Genomic DNA, 22,054 nt, shown 5'->3' on the forward strand with positions numbered 1-22,054 from the left:
TATGAGTGAAGATATCCTCAAAATGAATTTCCTTATACATTGCCTATCCAATATCTCCAATACAATACTAAGGGTCAGACACTATCAGATAATAATAGCTTGGGAAGAAGACGAAAACTAACATGCTGCCCTCATAAAAAATATAGAACATATTGTCACCAAACTTGGACTTGTCAAGTCCTCAAGGTCTTATATAAAATGGTTTGACTTATGCTTCAGAAGGATGGAATGTTGTTTATAGTTTTACCTGTTGGATTGTGTTCTTGGCATATTCATCATTGTCCACCCATATAGTTGGTTTGTTATAGGTTGTTTTAGTTTGTTACGATTTATTAGTAAGATAAGGTTCTATTTGTTATTTTGTCAGTGATTTGTTAAACCCGTGAGTGCCAGATAAAGCACACGGTTGTAGTAATGCTCATGTATAAATTTCCTTCCATAAGGCAAATGGTGTGCTCAATTATTTTGCAAATTCTGATATGGTATCAGAGCAAAATAGATTCTGTGCCTACTATTTGGTGATAATGACCAGAAGATTGAAAAGTATCAATGAGTTATGAGTATGTGTGTATACTTGATGGCATAGGAGGAGTGTCACTTGGGCATCCACCCAAGTATAGTGTTGCAGATTTACCATTTTAGAGGCCTGTGATTGCAAGGTCAAATTGTGGAATAAACCCACGGGAGTAAGTTGGAGGTCGTGTAAGCTGAAAAATCAGGCGCTTCATGTATTTGCACTCTTCATGTCACTCTATGCTTCAACCATGAACTTGTTGAGAATAAATCGTTTCCATGTTATTATTTGCTGATGCAAGGTGAGTTTGTTGAAGTTGATACCTGGCGTGGTGATAATATGGGAGTTTTTTTTTGAGTTTCAAACTCAGGCGCTTGCTGTCTATCCTTGTCTGTGAACCTTTTGAACAGAGCATTTCTCACCTTTGAGCTAGGCATGAGTTTCTTCAGAACTTTCAAGGATATCTCTGATTCATCTGCAGCACTTGTTTTGTTCTCCTAAGCGGTAGCACCAGTATTCACATTTGAGTAAGATGGCGATGCGAAAGCTTGATTCTTCTGCAGTGGAGGCGTCTAAAGATCGGTCTTAATCTCTCTCTCATTGATCTTCTGTATGTGGAGGTTTTTTCTTCTTTTTCAAGCCACGATTCATCACTCGAGATTGCAATCTGGTCTGAGAAGGCAGCTAAACCCAATCTGAATATGAAAAAATTGTTTCTCGACTCAACCTGATAGTCGATTCAGAAGAACAAGATGTGCCTTGGCATCATTAGCCAGCCTTGTTTGAGCATAGTTAGCTTGATAATTGATTGATTGGGCATTATTGTTTGGTGCTCTGTTGTTTGTGAGACCACAAATTTGAGGAGCAGTTTGCTACAGGTGAGATAAAAAGAGGACTATTGCATTGTGTGGTTTTCAAAAGCCATCGTAGTTGCCATTTATCATATATAGGTAGATAAGCCCATGACTTGGAGATAAGTTTTTATTCATGCTTTTGAATATGCGCATAGGTCATGATTGAGAAATAGATTTTTTATTTATGTTTTCATGCTACCACCATCTGAAGTTGGAGCCATAGAAAAATAAATAAATAAATACACAAAATCCGATAGGTATGTCTTTTGTCAATGGTCTTCAGTTGTTGCTCCTATTGAATTGGTTCATTTTGAGATTTCAATATGAAGAGGCCATCTAGCGTGTGAGAAGATTGTTTTAAATAATGGTTTTTTCATTATTATTGGAAGGTCTTCACTCATAAAACCTTAAAAATGAACTGTTGCTGCATCTTGAAGGCGATTTGGCTATCTTTCAACTCTCTCTATTTTTTCTCTCTATAGCTTCTCCTTTGTAATGACTTGTTCCAGGCTCTCAACACAATGGCAGGAAGTTCTCCAAAATTCCTTCTTCCAGACTCCGCTCGTACGCATAAACAATTCTTCTGCAGGGAAGACCAAACTAAAACTCACTCAAGTTTAAAGAAGTTTGGGATGTGGTGAGCGGTATCACATCATGGCATAAGACAGATGCTGATGAACAAAAGAGATTTGATCAAGTCGACAGAAAGGCAAAATTGATAATTTTTTTCAGTGTGTCTGATGAAGTCCAACCTTTCGTCTGAGACTTTTGAAATATCGCCTTACTTCTTTTCTCAAAAATTTCCAGTTACAAACATTACAAGCACCTGTTAGGGTTAGAAAATGATAATCAAAATGTTAAGTTTTATGATCAGATTAGATAGACAGTAAATTAAACACAAATGCACATAATATATCCTGGGAAAACCTTCCTCTTGAAGGTGAAAAACCCAGCAATTAATCTCTTGTAATATATTAGCAAATGTCCTTACAAAGGCTTCACACTTGAAGCTATACAATAAGCTAATTCAATCTAGAATCAATCAACGCAATATCGATTCTATACGCCTTGTATGAAGATCATGACTTGCTGACAAGCTAACAATCTGTTGAACATCAACCACGATATGTAGAAGAATAATCCGAACTGCTGGAGATAGACACAGCCTGCTACATATATACACAATGTGCTGGTAAGTGAAGAAGATATATTGATCTGTTATATAAGATCACAAACTACTGGTAGAGAGATATTGATCTGCACTTAGGATGATAATAAAATCTGCTGAGGTGTGTTGATCTGAATTGCCCAGAAGAAATGATAGAGCCCATCTATATATACCCAACCACGTCTTCTTCAAGCAACGCGACTTATCCATAAGTCGGCTTTATTATATTAATCAACATGACTTTCCATTAACACGTCTTATGCCAAGAGTCAGGACTTCCATGAAATTAATTCAATGCCAATTAATACATCTTATCATCAAGGTGGCGGGTAAGGTAATTATTTATTGCTTTATTAATAACCGCTTCATGATACACCGTTTCATGAAACCACCACTATAAAACAAGGGTCAGCAATATAGGAATCTAACTTGATTAAATGTGTAAGGCCGAAAGGCCCTTCAAACATTTGATGGTAAAATCGGCCCTGAAGGATCTGACCGAAGCTACCCATCAACACAAAACATTTTTGAAAATTAACCCTTCCACTTTTTGATCACCAAGAGCCCAATGTGGGAAGGTGAGAGCATACGGTGACAAGGGGGTCGTTAGCTTCAATGATCAACTGGAAATTACAATGCAAATTACAATGCTGGGCGGCAAGTCAACCCCTTCCGCTTATCCAACAGGTGATAGAGATTTCAACAATAGTATGGCGGTACAGACAACCAATTACAGTATCCAAGAAACTGAAATAAGCAACAATCACTTGATCACTAGTTCATCGGGAGGACAAAAAATGAAAACTACAATCTACTTAACCGCTTATTCAGCGGGAGGACAATATTACAATAACAAGGAAAGGCGGCAGGCCAACCTCTTCCACTTACTCAGTGGGTCTGATGTTACAATCCAGAAATAAGTAGCTGTTAGTACTACTAATCAGCTTTACAATAAAGAGCATGAGATTTTAGATTAAGAACATCATTGTCCATCACTGCAAATGATAATACGAGCACTCCCAAAACCAACACAGACCAACCACATCAAGAACACATTCTACACTACAATTTTCAGAATCTGAAATACAATAACAGCAAGCTGGAAACTCAGATCAGCATCTTCAAACCACAACAAAATGCTCACAGCTCCACTAATACTCAACGGATTGACCCAAAATTGATTGCAAACGAAAGGTATAAGGTTGGTGATCATGCTAATACCAACAAATTGCAACAAACTCTCCAAAACACATTTTGCATGCATTCCAAGATAACTCCAACATGGTACGGCTAGGGCAGAAGTATGATTTGCAATATTAAAATGAAGACTCCAAATTAAGCACTGAAAACTTACATGAATAATCGCTTAGAGCATAGGGAAAGTACGAGCAAATACCCAGAACCGGCAGATGACCATGCAAAGACTTATGAGCAAAACACACCTACAACCACACTGAAATCAGCAACCTGGAACTCACACACAGCCCTCCAAAAATCAGAAAACTTCGAACACAAACTTCACAATAAAATTATAAATTCCATCTATTCTCGAGTGAAGAACAGTCCACAGACTCAACTAGTCGCCTTCTTTCAAGCGAGAAGCTAAGCATTCAATCTAGGAGGAAACATTCCTCAAAGCATTCATACAACATTTCGGCAGCACTTCGTTATAATATTCATGGATGATCCAAATGAGAACCCAAGGCCTATATTTATAATATCTCTGGAGACCAAATTCAAATTCCACTCACATGGTGCCCAAATTCAATTAGCACTTAATTTCACCTCCTCAGCATAGTTCCCCCAACTCACATCCACCCTTAATCGTCACTTTTGATAAATATAATGCTTATAAAATAATGTGTAAAGTGAGCACTCAACAATGACTTTTAAATAATAATATAACTTAGGCAATCTTACTTAGAAAATCGTCCATCTTGCCTTAAGTTATAATTTAATTAAAAACACCATGTCGACCCCTTGAAGTCATAACACAAATTACGCCTAGGCCATGGGGAATAATAAGGTATTAAAAAATGCTTTGCTTTCAAATATTGAATACTGCCAAAATGAGCTGAGGCCAAGGTATTGAACTGCTTTGCAGAAAATAGTCATTTGAGTTCGAACACAGGATCCTGCCAAAAATTGCACTGCTAAAAATAGTACTTACTATAAACAACATACTGCTAAAAATTGTAAGTGTTTTCCAAAGTGATTTTAACCCCAATCTGAGCAGCTGTTGTACTTACTAAAAGTAGTAAGTCCAGAAAAGGTCTTTAGATTGATTCGCATGTTATACCATTGTGAAGCTCCTAGAAAACCTAAAAAACCCAGAGAAATAAGCTGCTTTCGCCTCCACTTACTAAAAAAAGTAAGTTTGCCAAACTTCGCTGCTTGCTATGCATGTACCATCATTGCGAAGCTTTTCGAAAACCTAGAAGGAATCTAGAACCCAAACGAACAAACTCCAACATGCAAGCCTTAAAAAATGCTGAAACATCCTCCCAGAGGTAGGAAACCCTATTTTCTGTTTCCGACTAGCCTACGGGTCTCTAGAATAGGCTAATGGTCAACTGAGCTGATTATTGCTGAGAAGGGGACATTACAACTCGTCTACATCCAAAGATGCGTGGGACAAGCTCAAGATGGTGTATGAGGTGAATAATCAGAATTAGATCTTGAATTTTCAGTCAGCTACATGGCCTGAAGACGAAGAATGGAGAACAGTTGGAATGCTTCCCTACAAGCCTTGGGAGAAACAATTGATGATGCATTTTTGGTGCCTATTGTTCTACGAGCACTACCGTCTAGATTCAAGGTGGTTGTGACAACTTTGAATGTCATCGAGATGACACCCACTTTTGAGAAGCTAGTGAATCTATTCCAAAAAGAAGAATCTATAAGAAAGGAACTTGATCAAGATGATCATGCAATGATCACACGACATAAAGGTAAGAAGCCTATGAAGCAATTCAATGGACCTCCCAAATCTAGTAATTCATACAGACCTCAGAAGAAGTGTCCAATATGTGAGAGTTGGACATGAGGTAAAAAATTGTTGGTACATCTCCTTCAACAAAGAATCATCCAATAAATCACATCCAAACAAAGCCATTTCAAAGTGGCAAACTACAATGGGAGTAGAAGAACAAATAGAAACAACAAAGAAATGTTGTTGAAGCAGAAGATTATCCGGATGAGGAATGTGTGCTTTTAGCCCACACTTCAAAAGATGGTATGTAGACTCAGGTGGTACAAATCACATGGCTGGACAAAATAAGTGGTTTCTCACATTGAAACCCCATCATGGTACAGTCACTCTCGGAGATGATACCACCTATGATATCTAAGGTATTGGTGACATCTCTTTGAAGTTTGGCATACATAGTTGCAGGCTTAGTAGTGTTTTGTACGTGCCAGGACTTACCAAAAATCTTCTTTCTATTAATCAATTTTTTGATCAGAGCCTCAGGATTGTTAGCGGCAATATTGTAGGCAAATAAAACTAGTTAATTAAGTTGTAAGTTGTAATTGTCTTTGTTAGTCGGCAGCCGAGGGATGGTAGTTACGGTGCGACGGTTGGCACTCGCACCCCCTTGGTATCTTTATATACTTTCGAATGTAATTTGTAAGACACGATTATGAATGGAATGACATCTCTTATATTTTATCTGATATCTCTGGCATTATTATTCTGCATTACGTGTTGTATCTGTATGCTTTAAGGAATTGACCCGAGAGGGTAAACATTTGGCGCTGTTGCCTAGACATACTCGAGAAAGGAAGAGCTGATGGCGCACGGACACGATGGGCCTACCCGTTGGTGAGATAAACCCAGAGGCCGACGACGCGCAAACAGAGCTCTACCAGGGAGAAGACACTGCAACGAGGGAATTCTCAATCCTCCTTCAGGTGGCCATCGAGACCTACGTTCAAAGGGAGGCCACGGAGGCTGAAATCCCAACAAGTGCTGTGTGGATTGCACTGGAAGTTAGCCCCGCAGTAAATCGGTTGATGAACCACCTCCCCCGGTTGCTTGCACAGGCATCACTGGCACAATGAACTCGCCTGGAGAAGATTGCCCGAGAAGAGTGATGCCAACAAATACTCCAACAGTACAAAGAAAACAACCGTCGGGAAGCGGAGCGTGATGGCACGAGGCCAAGAGGAAATTGAACCTTGAATCCCAGAGGGATAAAAGAACATTCTATATTTCAATAAAGGTGTCATAATATTGACACAAGTTGTATTTGATGAGATGAATTAATAAAGTAGTATTATGTTTTTATGTGTTGTTATTTATGGAAATGTATCGGAATTAATGCCCAACCTATTAAACAAAGATAGAAATAAGAAAGCACAAACGGAGGAGTGGGAGGCCGCACAGAGGGCCTTGATTTTGGAACAACAAGTAGAACGTAGACGGACCCTGAGGCAACTTGCCGAAGGACGACTTGCCGAAGGGTTGCCCGAAGGGAACCAAGGAGGTGTCACGAAGGGGGCAAAAGCCGAGGGAAATTTCTCTGTGTCGACAGAACATCGTAGGTTGAGAAGCCACGAAGAGTTTTTGGAGGAGACACGGTTACGGAGGAATCTAGTCGAAGAGACCTAGGATCAGTTCAGGAACTTATCCCTTATGCCGCGAAGTGAGGACTACCAAAAAGAGCTAGTAGCGGGCGCGGGTGAGAACGGAGGGCAGGACAATCGTATGGCTATAGGTGCGGGGGAGCCGCAGACACACGACAGACAAAACACCGTACCCCCAGTCACCCAAGTAGGACACACCATCGGCGTCGGAGGGAGTGGCGCAGGTGCACAATAGACATAGACACAGCCACAAGCACCTCCAGGGACATGACCCCCATCAATGGCTAGTAAACAGAAGCTGTCGAAGTTCAACGACGATGGGAAGGAAGATCTCGTCCGCCATTGCCGCACTTGCGAAACCATATGGTCAGCGAACGGTGTTACCGACCAGCACGAACGGGTAACACAATTTCCAGCAACCTTAAGGGGAGTAGCCATCGACTGGTACTCAGATATGGATAAGGCCAAAGTCGACACATGGCCCGACCGGAAGAAGGAGTTCGGGATAGAGTTCCGCCTCCTTAGAGACGACAATGAAATAGTAGCCAAAATCTATGGCACAAAGCAGAACAAGAACGAGACTGTTCGAGCCTATAGTCGGCGGCTCAAGGAACTGTTGGGGAAAATGGAAAGTCAACCAGCGGATGGGTTGAAAAAGAGATGGTTCGTGGAGGGATTGAAAAACTCCCTCCGAAAGAAGATGAAAATTGTTCCACTAACCTCGTACGAAGACGCATATAATAGAGCGATGGATCTCGAGAGCGAGACCAAGACATCCAAGAAAAAAAAGAAGGATAACTCGTCTGAGGAGGATGACTCTTCCGAGGGAAGCATAGTGATGGCGAGGTTGGCAAAAAGGTGCAAGCGCTCCAGAAAGACATGGAGCGAATGAGGAGAGAATTTAAAACAATGAGAAGCACGGGTGGGACCGAAGGGGACGTATGGTGCACAAAGTAAAGAGGAGGGACATACGAAGGGTATTTGCTCGAAGCAGGCCTTTTGTGAGATTTGCCAAGTGATGGGACACTCCATCAAGGAGTGCCCATACAACATGAAGACCCGAAGTACGCAAATGAACCAAGTGCTGTTCACTGAGCAGGCCACAACATCCGCACTAGCGGGTATGGCCTAGCAAACCAACACAACGACATCATTTGGAGGTTACGAGACAACAGACGCGGTGGCGGAAAGAATAACAACAATAACAATAACAATAACAATAACATAAGCCGTATCCAATATGACGCCAAGGGCCGACTGATGATCCAGTGTAGGGCCTATAATTAGTGGGGGCACTTCGCTCGTGATTGCACGAAGGAAGCCACCCCTCAGCACCTCTGCCGATGGTGTGGGCCAGGCAACCATGAGGATGGAAATTGCCCTAAGCAAGGGGTTAATCTCCTCAACATCGAGAGGACTGGTGAAAGAAGTATTGGGGATCACCCACGCTCAGACGAAAAAGGCCACTTATCTCGACCCCCGTACGGAGGAGAGATTACGGGAGGCAAAAGCCAATATTGAACGTGAGATGATAGCCGAACGACGGAACAATGAGGTGGTAAGTACATCATCCCGTACAAAAGCTGAAAATAACATCATTGGGCAAGTACTGCAGATGGAAGTACCTATAAGGGTAAAGGACCTTCTAGAAACAATGCCACAGTTGAGAGCCGCCTTTTTTAGTTCCATACAAACCATTGCGCAGGCACCTTTGCGTACCACACGGGTGAAAGTTTTGGTCAGCCACTCGGCTGACCCAATGTTGTTGGCCTTAAATAGTGATCGACATCCTGTTGTAGTAGAGATGGGAATTCTCGGGGCTATCCTCAAAGACACCATCGTGGACGGAGGTTCGGGGGTGAATGTACTGCCAGAGGATACGTGGAAGAAGCTTTGGAAGCCAACACCATGGCCACCCACGTTCAACTTGGTAGGTGCAAACCAACACGACATCAAGCCACTTGGCACCCTGATGGCCCAGCCGGTCACCATTGACACACAACCCTTCATATTAGATTGTGGTAATCCCACTCAAGAAGAAGGGGTACGACGCCATCTTAGGCAGAGGGTGGCTGGTTACAGCAAAGGTGAGCCACGATTGGAAAAAGAACACCCTTTCTATGGAGAAAGGGGGGCGGAAGTACACCATTGATCTGAGGACCCAGGTTGTCGGTGAGGAACTGGCATCATCTGACTCAGATTCGGAGGATTCAAACAGATGGGAGTGGGACTCCTATGAAGGTAAAGACGAGAGGGAACCAAACGAGGAAGGAGTGCTCGAACTTGGCGGATGTTCAGAAGATGACACTTTGTCATTGAATGGACTCTTCCACTAGCAAATGGAAGACCATGAAGTGTTTCATCCGGCTTGTCACATGCTACAGATTGAGGATGAGTCAGGCAAGAAGGAGGAGTTTCCACCAGAATACACGGAGTACAAGGAGGGAGATGCCAAAATAAATGATGTCTCGGCATACGAATTTTCGAAAGATAGGCAAATGCGGTACGAAGACCCCACTGCGAAGGAAACATACCTGGGAGACACTGCCAATCCTCGAAATATTTGGGTAGGCAACGATTGGAGCCTAGTGCTGAAGGTTGCAGCATTCAAAATCTTCTTGGAATACAAGGACGTATTCGCGTGGTCCTACAATGATCTGAAGGGGGTTCTGCCAGAATTGTGTGTCCAACGGATACCATTGGTCCCAGGAGCTCAACCGGTACGGAAGAGGCCGTACCGAATGAACAAAAACTATGCTGCCAAGGTGAACAAGGAGATCGAATGGATGCTGGAGGCCGACATCATATTTCGGGTGGAGACAAGTGAGTGGGTCTCGCCGATTGTGATTTCACTAAAGAAGGAGGCCAACAAGATCCGCATTTGCGTAGATTTTCGGTGCCTCAATGCAGTCACCATCAAGGACCCGTTTCCCATACCCTTCACACATAGTATCCTGGAGGAGGTGGCTGCCCATGAAATGTGCTCATTTCTCGACGGCTTCTCAGGGTACAACCAGATTTCGATAGCTGAGGAGGACAAGCTAAAGACCACCTTTGTGGTGGAAGATGGAGTCTATGCGTACAATCGGATGCCTTTCGGCTTGTGCAATGCTCCCGCAACCTTCCAGAGGATAGTTCTTCACATATTTGATAAGATGTCGGTGGGAAATTTTAAAGCCCTTTTGGATGATTGGTCGATTTTCAGTAGCGAAGACACCCACTTGGTGGCACTGAGAGAGTGCATCGAGCGGTGCTGAAGGGCCAGGCTCGCCTTAAATCCACGGAAATGCCGGTTTATGGTATCACAGGGGAAGTTGCTGGGACATATCGTTTGTAAAGCTGGACTGAAAACTGACCCAGATAAGGTACGAGTAATTGTGGAAATGCAGTCGCCCATTGATGTGACAGGAGTCAAGTCCTTTTTGGGACACATTGGATACTACCGGAAGCTCATCAAGAACTTTGCCCAACTTTCATTTCCACTCGTCAAACTAACTCGAAAGGGCGAACCATACATATGGGAATCGGCACAAAGGGAAGCATTCCGGGAACTCAAGACGAGACTGGTGGCAGCACCCATTCTGGCCTATCCAAACCGGGACCAAGAATTCCATGTACATGTGGATGCCTCGAACTATGCCATTGGTGCTACGCTAGCGCAGGAAAGGGCACACGGGTTGGATCACCCCATGTATTTTGTGAGTAGGTTGATGTTGAAAGCTGAGAGGAACTACAGTACCATCGAGAGGGAGGCCCTCAGAATGGTCAATGCCGTACAAAAATTTCGACACTACCTGCTGGCGACACCCTTCACCTTCTATGTGGACCATCAGGCCTTGATGTACTTGGTCAACAAACCCATCATCCAAGGCAGGATAAGTAGGTGGCTACTGCTACTTCAGGAGTTTACGTTCACAATAATTGTACGGCCAGGCAAAAGCCATGTCATTGCTGACCAATTGTCCCGGATCAGGTCCGGAGAACCGCCAGAAGGGGTAAATGACGACTTTCCAGATGCCCACCTATTCAAGATCGCAGTACTACCACCATGTTATAGTGCCATCGGGGAATATCTCTCCCCCTCTGTATTTCCCCAAGGCATGCCATCGGGAGAACGACGAAAACTTGTGTTGAGAAGCCGCACGTTCTAGCTGATTAATGGTTTACTGTATAAAATGGGACCCGACGAGGTGTTACGCCGGTGTGTGATGGAGGAAGAGGTGTCAAGCGTCTTGAGGGAAGCACATGAGGGGCCCGCGGGAAGCCATATGGGACCAGACACTACGGCAAGGAAGGTATTGCTAGTAGGCCTCTGGTAGCCCACATTGTATAATGATGCGAGAGAATGGGTAGTAGGTTGTGATACCTGCCAAAGAGCGGGGAGGCCGCTAAAAAAGGATTTCATGCCCCTCAACCCTTTGCATGCTCAAGAACTATTCGAGCGCTGGGGGCTGGATTTTATCGGGCCGCTCAAGGTGAGCCGCACTAGGAGGTGTCGCTACATTGTGGCAGCCACAAAATATTTAACCAAGTGGGTTGAAGCGCGGGCCCTACCTGATAACTCGGCCGTGAGTACAACAAGATTCATCTACGAGCAAATTATTACACGATATGGGATCCCTATACAATTGACAAGCGACAGGGGTGAACATTTTGTGAACCACGTTATTAAACTCATTACTACGGAATTCAAGATTTTTCATTCACTGTCTAGCCCCTATTACCTGCAAGCCAATGGGCAGGCTGAGGCTACCAACAAGATTCTCGTGGGTATGATTTACAAGTCGTGCGGCGTCGAGTGAGAAGACTAGGAAGAAAAATTGCATTCGGTCTTGTGGGCCTACCGCACAACCTACAAGGTGACAATCGGCCAGACTCCGTTCCAACTCATGTATGGGCAGGAAGTTGTGGTGCTAGCGGAGTTCATTTTGCCAAGCCTTCGCATTGCAGTGGAGAACAGACTGGGGAATATGGAGAGCCTGAGGGAGAGACTGTATGCCTTAAGCAAGCTAGACGAAAAAAGAATGATGGCACAATGGGCCATAGAGGCAGCCCAGCAAAGACGGAAGGTCTGGCACAACATCTTAGGCGAGTGAAGTTTACTCCGGGGCAATTAGTGTTGAAATTCAATGGGAGGAATGAAATCAAACTAAGAAAATTTAAAGTACGATGGCTAGGGCCCTTCAAGGTACGCGAGGTCAATGCCAACGGGGTGATTAAGTTGTGGACGCTCGACGGGAAGGAGATACCGGACGTCGTCAATGGGTCGAAATTAAAACAATACCACGAAAGATGGGCAACCGACCTGGAACCCTCTAGAAGGAATAACAATTATAAAAAGAAAAAAAAGAAAAAAAAAGGGAGTACGGTCGTACGGGTCCGTACGAGGGAAAAACAATTTACAAAAAAAAAAAGGAACATGGTGGAACCACTGTGCGGTGGAAACCTCCGCAAACATAAAGGCACCGCACAAGCACATAGCGGCATAAGGAAAACACGCAACCCCAGCCCAGCCCACACACGCAACCCGCACCGGCAGAATAGTAAACTGTACGAGGGCCACATAACGCAGGAACAAAATATTAACGGTACGACAAAAAAGGGAACAATATTATCGTACAGTTGCAGCAGCCCGACGAAGATACGAGGAAAGAAAAAGAGGCACATGCTTGATTACTCTAACCCTATTCTTTTTAAAAGAGGGCACAAACGACAAAGGGAGCATTATTTAATGCACGCCAGTGGGAAAAGTTGGCAAAAGCAGTTACAGTAGTTACCTGGTGTAGTGCCGTCAACCTCAAGGAACCAGAACGTGGTCCGGATCCTATCTTCGGGTGTAAAGGTAAGAGGCGGCATGGCTTACTGTAGCAAAAAGAAATGGAAGAGGGTACAATCCAAGGTGCAGCAGACTCCCGCAAAGAGTGAGGTGACGATGGACACGATCACTTTTGAGGGTTTAACTGGCACAGATTGCAGAAAATGGTGGAACGAGACCCCGAATGATGACACTATGAAGATACAGCTCCGACTTGCACAGGTACAGTGGGCCATCCAGATGCTAATTTTTTGCATCAGGGACTTTGAGGTGGTGCTGCGGGCCATGATTGGTACCTACGACTCGCATAGGCGGCAGTCAGTATTTGATTATGTCCATCAAAAAATTACAGTATCGTTTGCTTCGACTGAATTTACCAAAGTTTTCGGTATTCCGGGGGTGCACGGAAAGAAAGTGGATAAGGCACAGAAAATAGCCCCAGATTTCAAAGACAAACTTCTGAAACTAATGTGTCGCGACGACCTCACACAAGCGGAACTTGCTAGTCTTCAGCACACAAGCAAGAGTCGCGGTTTGAAGAAGTCATTTCTAAGAGAAGGAATATGGCGGTGTCTGGTGGATGTATTGAAGAGTCGGTTGATGGGAGCAAGTCGGGCTTCAGATATAGCCATGGCACAGGTGGTGCTCGTGAATGGCATCCATAACGGTATAATATATGACTGGGCATCTGTATTAGTAGATAGGATGGAGGAATTCATGACTCTCCAGCATAGGACTTTCTACATGCCCTACCACGCTATCGAGCTCTTTCTCGATGCAATACGCCTTCGGGGCTCACCGGACGAGTACTTGGCACCACAAGGTCGTGTACACCTTGGACAACCCCCCATATTTTATTGGATGCACCTTGACACCATGGCACCAAGCGGAGATATCCACTCTGGCATGAAACGAAAGAGGAGGGTAGTGGTTTCAATGTCGGCAACAGAGTCAGAGTCCACCAGTAGTGACCCCAATGAGGAGGCAGAGGACAGTGATACGGTCACGGAGACTAGTTTCAAAATGGTAGGTCAGGGTGGGCAACAGGTAGAAGAGGACATGGGGGCCACATCAGCAGCAACCGCACAACCTCTCGATGGGCAGACGACTCCAGTAGGAACCACGTTGCCTCCTCCAGGCGCCGCAGTGACCACATTGGCTCTAGGCGCGGTAGTGCTGGCCGTGCCTTTTCCTGGTTTTGGGCAAGGCCGAACACCCATGATTATGGTTCCCCCACCTGTGGCTGGGGCACTGGTAGAGTCTCTGGTGGTCGATGAGAGTCATCCCACGACAGTAGTAAAGTTTGGAGGGACAGACACTGGGAAGATGGGGGTACCAGTGGAACTTCCTGGAACATTAGTCCTTTCTCCAAGGCGTGAACAGAGTCCTTTCGAGGTTGCTAACCTCGTCGGAGATGGTTCGCCAAAGTCGACGCGGAGTGTACCGAGGGACCACTCACCCATCTGTGAGTTGATGTTGAGCCCTACGTAGGAGGAGTTCACCTTGAGCTCCCCACAGACTTCCCACGGGGCTAAGGAGGAGCATGGTATCGTAGCATCTCCGAGAGGGGATGGCAACAGGGAATTAGAGCAGTTCTTGGTTGATATGGCGGTGAAAGCCAGACGGGTGGTAGCCTCTGTGCGGTCTCAGGGCGAGGCTCGGGCAGATGATGTGTTGCAGCGGCTACGGGAGTTTATGAGGGATAGGTTCAGGACCCACTTTACTTAATGCTTTAAGTTTGGTGGATGGCCTACCACAAAAACCTTACAAATGTTGGAGAATTGGGGCCTCTGAGAGTAGGTTGGGGAAACCAGCAGACAGGCATTGTTGAGGCAAATAGAGTAGTCCTTCCGAGAAACATACTATGAGTTATGGAGGATACAATATATTGCCGAAAGTACAGAGACCCAATGTAGGGAGGTGGTGTTGGCACGGGACGAGTTGGCTACTAGGCTCCAGCAGATGGAGGAGCTCCACAGAGAGCAATTGGCTCGGGCGACGACCGCATGGGATGAAGAACGAGCTGCCTTGGAGACAGTGTTAGCCGGAGAGAGGATGGCTAAGGGTGCCTTGGAGGCACGGTTAGAGGAAGTGCACGAAGACAAGACTACGTTGGAGAACTGACTGGGTAGCGCTTTGGAGCAGGAGGACCAGAAAGACAAGGAAGTCTTGGAGGCAGCATTGATGGTGAAAACAGCGATGGAACGCCAGATGGTGGCGGAGCGGGACCTCAAGCTGCGGACTGAACAGGTCTATGAGTTACGCGCTCGCCTAAGCGCCGCCCCCTCTCCACCAGGGACGCTTCCTACACCCCCTTCTTAGGCCTAAGTTTTATGTTGTAATCCTTCCATGTTGCTTTTCAGTCGTCAGGAGACGACCTTGTCTTTTGTGGGGGATGATGTTAGCGGTAATATTGTACGCAAATAAAACTAGTTAATTTAATTGTAAGTTGTAATTGTCTTTGTTAGTCGGCAGCCGAGGGATGGTAGTTACGATGTGACGGTTGGCACTCGCACCCCCTCGGTATCTTTATATACTTCCGAATGTAATTTGTAAGACACGATTATGAATGGAATGACATCTTTTATATTTTATCTGATATCTCTGGCATTATTATTCTGCATTGCGTGTTGTATCTGTAAGCTTTAAGGAATTCACTCGAGAGGGTAAACAAGGATTGAATTTTATACAAATCAAGATAAAAAGATGTCTTATCAAAGATAAATCTAAAAATGGAAAGATTGTTGCCAATTTTACTGAGATTTGTAAAATGTTTAGGCTTGATACAATTGTTAATAATCAAGTCGTAGTGACTAAGGACAATGATCTAGCTATGATTTGGCATCGTAAATTTGGTCATTTAAGCACTAGTTGCTAAAACTTTGCAAGAAAAGCATGGTAAAAGGGCTTCTATCACTTGAGAAGTCGACTGCTGTTTGTTCTAGTTGTATTGCTGGAAAACAACACATAGCACCCTTCTATCCAAGTGAGCATCGTGCAAGCCAACCTTTGCAGCTGGTGCATATTGACTTGTGCGGCCTTATAACACCTAGTCATAACAAATAGTGGTACTTTCAACTTTTTGTTGATGATTGTTAGTAGCCTTCGTGGTTCAGGTGGTAGTATATGGAACATCAATATACAATGTACAATACCAAAGTATCACAATTCATTCATTAACATGGAACCAATAGCGCACAACACAGTATACCCGAATAGATTTGCGTAACACAGGTGTATATCATATTCATCTCCCAATACCATCTTTTTACAATGTGCTACAAGTTTACAATATAAAGAGTTCGCGGTTGGTTAGGCCACCAACCGTCCGACAACTAACTACCCGCAGAAACAACTTAATACTATTATTTTCTATTAAAGCATTAAAAAGCCTTATTTACTAATTATTGGCTTACAATGATCACACCTGAAAAATGTGGTTATATTGTTTGTAGCATAAAGATGAAGCTTTTTCCTACTTCAAAGAGTTTCGCACTCTTGTGGAGAAAGATACAAATCGTCATATTTGTGTCCTCCACTCAGATTTAGGGGGGGAATACACCAGCACAAAGTTCACCACGTACCTGAAGAAAAATGGAATTTGGAGTCAATTTACTGCAACATACACACCTCAGCAAAATGAAGTTGCTTAACGGAGAAATCGCATCATCATGGAGATGGTCCGAAGTATGTTGAAAGATTCTCAACTAGAACATGCATATTGGGATTAAGTTGTACACTTTGTAGTTTATCTTTTGAATCGTGCACCAACCAAAGCTCTTGGTGGCATCACAGTAGAAGAAGCATGTACTAGGGTAAAGCCTTCTATCTCTCATTTTCGTGCTTTTGGATGCAATGTCAAGATGTACATTCCTAAACAAAAAAGGAAGAAGCATGATGAAAAATCGATGCAAGTATTCTTCTTGAATATAGTAATGAATCTAAGTCATATCGCCTTATGAATCCTATGACAAAGAAGATATACATTAGTAGAGATATAATTTTTGATGAGAAGAATGATGTAAGTTCTCCTCCCACATCATCATCTACTTCATATAGTGCTCCTATATTCAACATGGATGGTAAAAATGATGGGAGCATTGATAGTCAATCAACATCCACCAATGTCGCAAAACCTTTACCAAAGTGGTATACTAGTAACATTTGAGATGCAAAGCTAGACAAAGTTCCAGACACTTCAACTTTAGGTCTGAGGACTTGTTGCATGGCTCGCAATGAGGCAAACTTAGATCTAATGACTACAGTTGTTGAAAATTTTGAGCCATCTAATATTCAAGAAGCACCAGAATCAAAGCCTTGGAAAGAGGTTATGGATGTAGAGTAACAATCTCTAATAAAAAACAACACTTGGGAGCATGTTGATCTACCACTTGGTAAGAAAGTAATTGGATGTAAATGGATATTTAAATCTCAATAAGGTAGATGGTAGTATAGATAAATATAAAGCTAGACTTGGAGCCAAGGGTTGTGCCCAAAAAGAAGGTATAGACTATAAGGAAACATTTACTCCCACGACAAAAATTAAAACTATTAGAATGATTTTTTCTTTAGCTGCCCAATTTGGATGGAAATTATACCAAATGGATGTAAAAAGTGCATTTCTCAATGGAGACCTTAAGGAAGAGGTCTATATGACCCAATTGGAGGGATATATTGCAACTGGTAAAGAAGAAAAGGTATGCAAACTAATCAAGTCCCTATATGGTCTCAAATAGGCTCCTAGAGCTTGGTATATTAAATTGATGAACACGTGCTACAACATGGTTTCACTAGGCATCCATATGATCCAAATCTCTACCTCAAGGATCAAGGGGTGGATATTGTGATTATTAATGTTTATGTTGATGACTTAGTTATCACAGGTAGCTCAAAAGCAATGGTTGAGATAACCAAGAATGATCTCAAGAATGCATTTGGTATGACAGATCTTGGGCTCATAAGCAATGGTTGAGATAACCAAGAATGATCTCAAGAATGCATTTGGTATGACAAATCTTGGGCTACTGTACTATTGTCTAAGCTTTAGAGGTATGACAAACCAATCACCATATCTTTGTATCTCAAAGGAAATATGCAAAGACACTGCTCGAGGTAAATTCAGAATGTTGGATTCCAAACCCATGTCTACACCTATGGAATCAGGATTGCAGTTATCTACATTTGATACATCTCAAGTGAATGCAACTCTCTATTGACAAATGATTGGAGGTTTGATTTACTTGACATACACAAGACCAAATATTAGTTTTGTTGTTAATTATCTATCAAGATTCATGCAAGAACCAAAAATGTGTCATTGGAAAGTGGCAAAAACGGTCTTAAAGTATATACATGGTACACTGAATCATGGTTTGGAATACAAAAAGAATTATCAATTCTTCTTGACAGGGTACACAAATGTAGATTATGAAGGTTCTATTGATGATAGGAAATCCACATCTGGATATGTTTTTTTCCTAGGTTCAGGACCTATTTCTTGGGGAAGTAAGAAGCAAGCGACAATTGCTCGTTCTTCAACAGAGGCAGAATATCGTGCAGCAAGTGCAACAGTTTGTGAAGTAGTTTGGTTACATCGCATATTGGAAGGTTGAGGGTACCTCAAAACCAGCCTGCTGTCCTCTATTGTGACAATCAGAGTGTTCTTACGCTTGTTTGTAATCCAATGCTTTATGAACGGACCAAGCATATTAAAGTTGATTGTCACTTCATACGAGAACATGTTCAGCAAAATAACATTCATCTCCAATTCTGTTCAACTCAAGAACAACGTGTTGATATCTTCACCAAGCCTCTTGCACATGCAAAGTTTGAAACATTTCAGGGTTCTCTTATTAGTACTTTAAAACAATGATGTAACAAGGTGGGAATGTTGGCATATTCATCATTGTCCACCCGTATAATTGGTTTGTTATAAGTTGTTTTAGTTCATTACTATTTATTAGTAACATATGTTTCTATTTGTTATTTTGTTAGTGATTTGTTAAACCCGTGAGTGGCAGATAAAGCACATGGTTGCTGTCATGCTCATGTATAAATTTCCTTCCATAATGCAAATGGTGTACTTGATTATTTTGCAAATTCTGATGTGTTTAGGTTTAATACTAAACATGCCTTGTAAGTCATTATTATTATTTTTACAACTGCTCCAAATTCTCATAATATTTACTAATTGAAAAGACTAGTAGATTTAGTTGATGAGAGGAAGACAAGCAGAGGGAGAGAATGAGAGCAGCAAGTCCTTTACCAGAAACAAGATAACAAAAAAATCTTCAATTTGTACAAGGCCTTAGGCCTTGCCAGCAATTTACCCAATGATGATGGGTTTTAACTCTTATGCTTAGGAACTTTTGTTTCTTACATGCATTGACATGTTGAAGAACATTTTATGATTTTGACATCCTAGCATTTATTTTGGATCTGCTTCAGTGCGCAGCAGGCGAAAGCATATCAAACTGCTGCAGTGCTGTTTGAAGTATTAAAGGCAGTCACCCAGACAGAGGCTGCTGAAGTTGATCCTGAGGTAAGTAGCACTAGTTTTGTGCAATCTTTATGATCAATAGCCAAATTATAAATTTCCTCTTAATCAGCAAAGGGAAAGGTGATTACATGGGTTAAATAATTTGTTGATATAAACATTGAATTAGCTGTTTCTTGCATGCAGCTTTTGAAATCTGGTAAAGATATTGAGAAGAAGCAAGAAATGTACGCACCCTATAATATTCTTCCTCTTGATTCAGCTGGTGCAAATCAAGCCATTATGCAGTTTCCTGAGGTTAGTTGCTGCATCAATTAAATGATAAACTTGATTGTTCCATGTTCTGTGTTAATTTATTCAGACACTATGATGGTTCCTTTACTCTTTTTTCATGTTTTTGAGTTTCGTGGCCAACTTGTGTCCATTTGTGGATGTTGGTAAAGCTTCAGTTTCCCTGAACTTACGCTGTTGCCAAACTCTTATGTTCTTTTTGTCTGTTGATGTTTTCTATCTATACTTAACAGGTTTTTGTTGGAAATTAATTACCTTCACGTTATCTTAAGAGTCTAATCATTTAGTTCAAGATACATGTGTATTCTCTGAGTATTATTGCTTCAATTCTTTGGAAATTACCACTTCATTTGTGATCTCAGATTAAAGCTGCAGTAACAGCATTACGCAACATTCGTGGTCTGCCATGGCCCGAGAACTATCAAAAAACAGATGGAGATCTACTTGATTGGCTTCAATTAATGTTTGGATTTCAGGCAAGTATATTTAAAGGTTTTTTCTCACATGTCTTATTGCCATTTGTTCGTTTTTTGTTTTCCACTGTATTCATGCGTTTGGGTCTTTGAAGAGGGCATTTTGATTCCATATGAATATAATAATGGCCAGTATGTAACAAAGGTTTTAATTGATGTTCAAATTATAAGCTTACTTGGTGTACATGTTTCACAGAAAGACAATGTAGCCAATCAGAGGGAACACTTGATTTTGCTCCTTGCAAATGTGCATATAAGGCAAATTCCTAAGCCAGAGCCGATTAATAAGGTAGTCTACTTAGATATACTAACTCTACTGAAAATTATTTTGATGCCAGACAAATTACGAGCTTTATATATCATCGTAATTATCTTTTTGTTGTCCTGACAGTTGGATGACCGGGCTCTCAATGAGGTCATGAGAAGCTTATTCAAAAATTATAAGAAATGGTGCAAATATTTAAAGCGCAAAAGTAGCCTCTGGTAATGAGCTATGATATGGTGTCCTGTCTTTCTCTTGTAGTCATTTCCTTTTAATTCTTTATGTTTACTTTTTGGTAAAATTGTCAGATTACCCTGGTAGCAGTTTTGGTTTTCATTTAATGTGATTGCTGATTTCTAGTTTTGTTACCACAGGGTACCCACCATACAACAGGAAGTTCAGCAGCGCAAAATTCTTTATATGGGACTCTATCTTCTGATTTGGGGAGAGGCTTCAAATCTTCGGTTTATGCCAGAATGCCTTTGTTATATCTACCACCATGTATGCAAGAGTTTGTTTTAGCACTGAATTGTTTTTTCCTTGGGAAATTTCTGATAGTTTAAATGTTTGAAACTGCATTACAGGGAATTATTTCACTACTCTTAAAGTTCAACTTTTAAATTTTATTTAGATTGACATTAAACTGTCTTTTTGAAACTGCATTAGAGGGAATTATTTCACTACTCTTAAAGTTCAACTTTTAACTTTTATTTAGATTGACATAAAACTGTCTTGCAAAGTGTTTGTGACATTTCTGCTGCTGCTCCTTCATGATCTTTCATTTGAGAGTCAAAAGTTCTTTGAAGCCTTATCAACTTTATTTGTCATTTTAAAATAGAGTATTTAAAAAATCACAAATTTAAAGTAATTCCCCTGATGTTGGAAATATATCAGGGGTCTCCAGGGGGGCATATACATATTACATACAAATAATAGGAATTTAAAATTATTCGAATGACAGAGCAAATTAAAATAAAGAAACCCATAATTAATCAGATTATCATGAACCTTAAATTTGAGCATTTGAAATAATTTGCATGAATATCATTTCAAAACTGGTAGATGGTCCCACCCAAAGACAACAGGGAATTTGAAACTTGTAAGGTATGTGAATTAAATGAAATAAAGGATAAAACACATATTTGCGATGAGATTTACCACAATAAGTCAGTGCATGCAGTCTTGAATCAGGACAATCAAAGACAACTTAGATGGTTCATTTTAAAACCCATAGAATTTCAGAAAAAAAGCTTCCAACCAAGTAAATATACAGCTTGATAGGTCATATATACTAATCTGAACTTAACGTTACTAAAAGTCATATCACTTTATACAATAATCAGTAAATTCAACATAGTAGAACTGTCATATCATTGTATTAAGTCATCTCTGTGATGACCATTCAGTAGATATTGGTAATAATCACAAGGCAAGGGGCTATCTTAGAGTAGACAAGCACTTCTACGCATTGTTAGTGCTAGAGAGAAGTAAAACACTAGCACATCAACCTTAGGGGTTTTAATCCCAAAGCTTGTCATTGAGAGGCAAATTATAATGGCACATGTACTAATTATTATTTATTCGAGATAGTTGC

General features: G+C 41.9%; 1 protein-coding gene across 2 annotated transcripts in view; it reads left to right on the forward strand.

Annotated features, from left to right (window-relative positions):
- The window catches only part of LOC131064663 (callose synthase 3), a 154,731-nt gene that overhangs the window by 43,004 nt on the left and 89,673 nt on the right, over positions 1-22,054 (forward strand). For both annotated transcript variants that reach the window (XR_009372084.1, XM_059218549.1), the window contains exons 4-9: positions 19,386-19,479; positions 19,621-19,731; positions 20,088-20,205; positions 20,399-20,487; positions 20,590-20,681; positions 20,835-20,961. Coding sequence is in view for 1 of the 2 variants with exons in the window: in XM_059218549.1 (XP_059074532.1) it covers positions 19,386-19,479; positions 19,621-19,731; positions 20,088-20,205; positions 20,399-20,487; positions 20,590-20,681; positions 20,835-20,961 (631 nt within the window). In the remaining variant the exon portion in view is untranslated. The remainder of the gene's footprint in view (positions 1-19,385; positions 19,480-19,620; positions 19,732-20,087; positions 20,206-20,398; positions 20,488-20,589; positions 20,682-20,834; positions 20,962-22,054) is intronic.

Source organism: Cryptomeria japonica, chromosome 1 (genome assembly GCF_030272615.1).
Source record: "Cryptomeria japonica chromosome 1, Sugi_1.0, whole genome shotgun sequence".
In the NCBI taxonomy this organism is placed as follows: domain Eukaryota; kingdom Viridiplantae; phylum Streptophyta; class Pinopsida; order Cupressales; family Cupressaceae; genus Cryptomeria; species Cryptomeria japonica.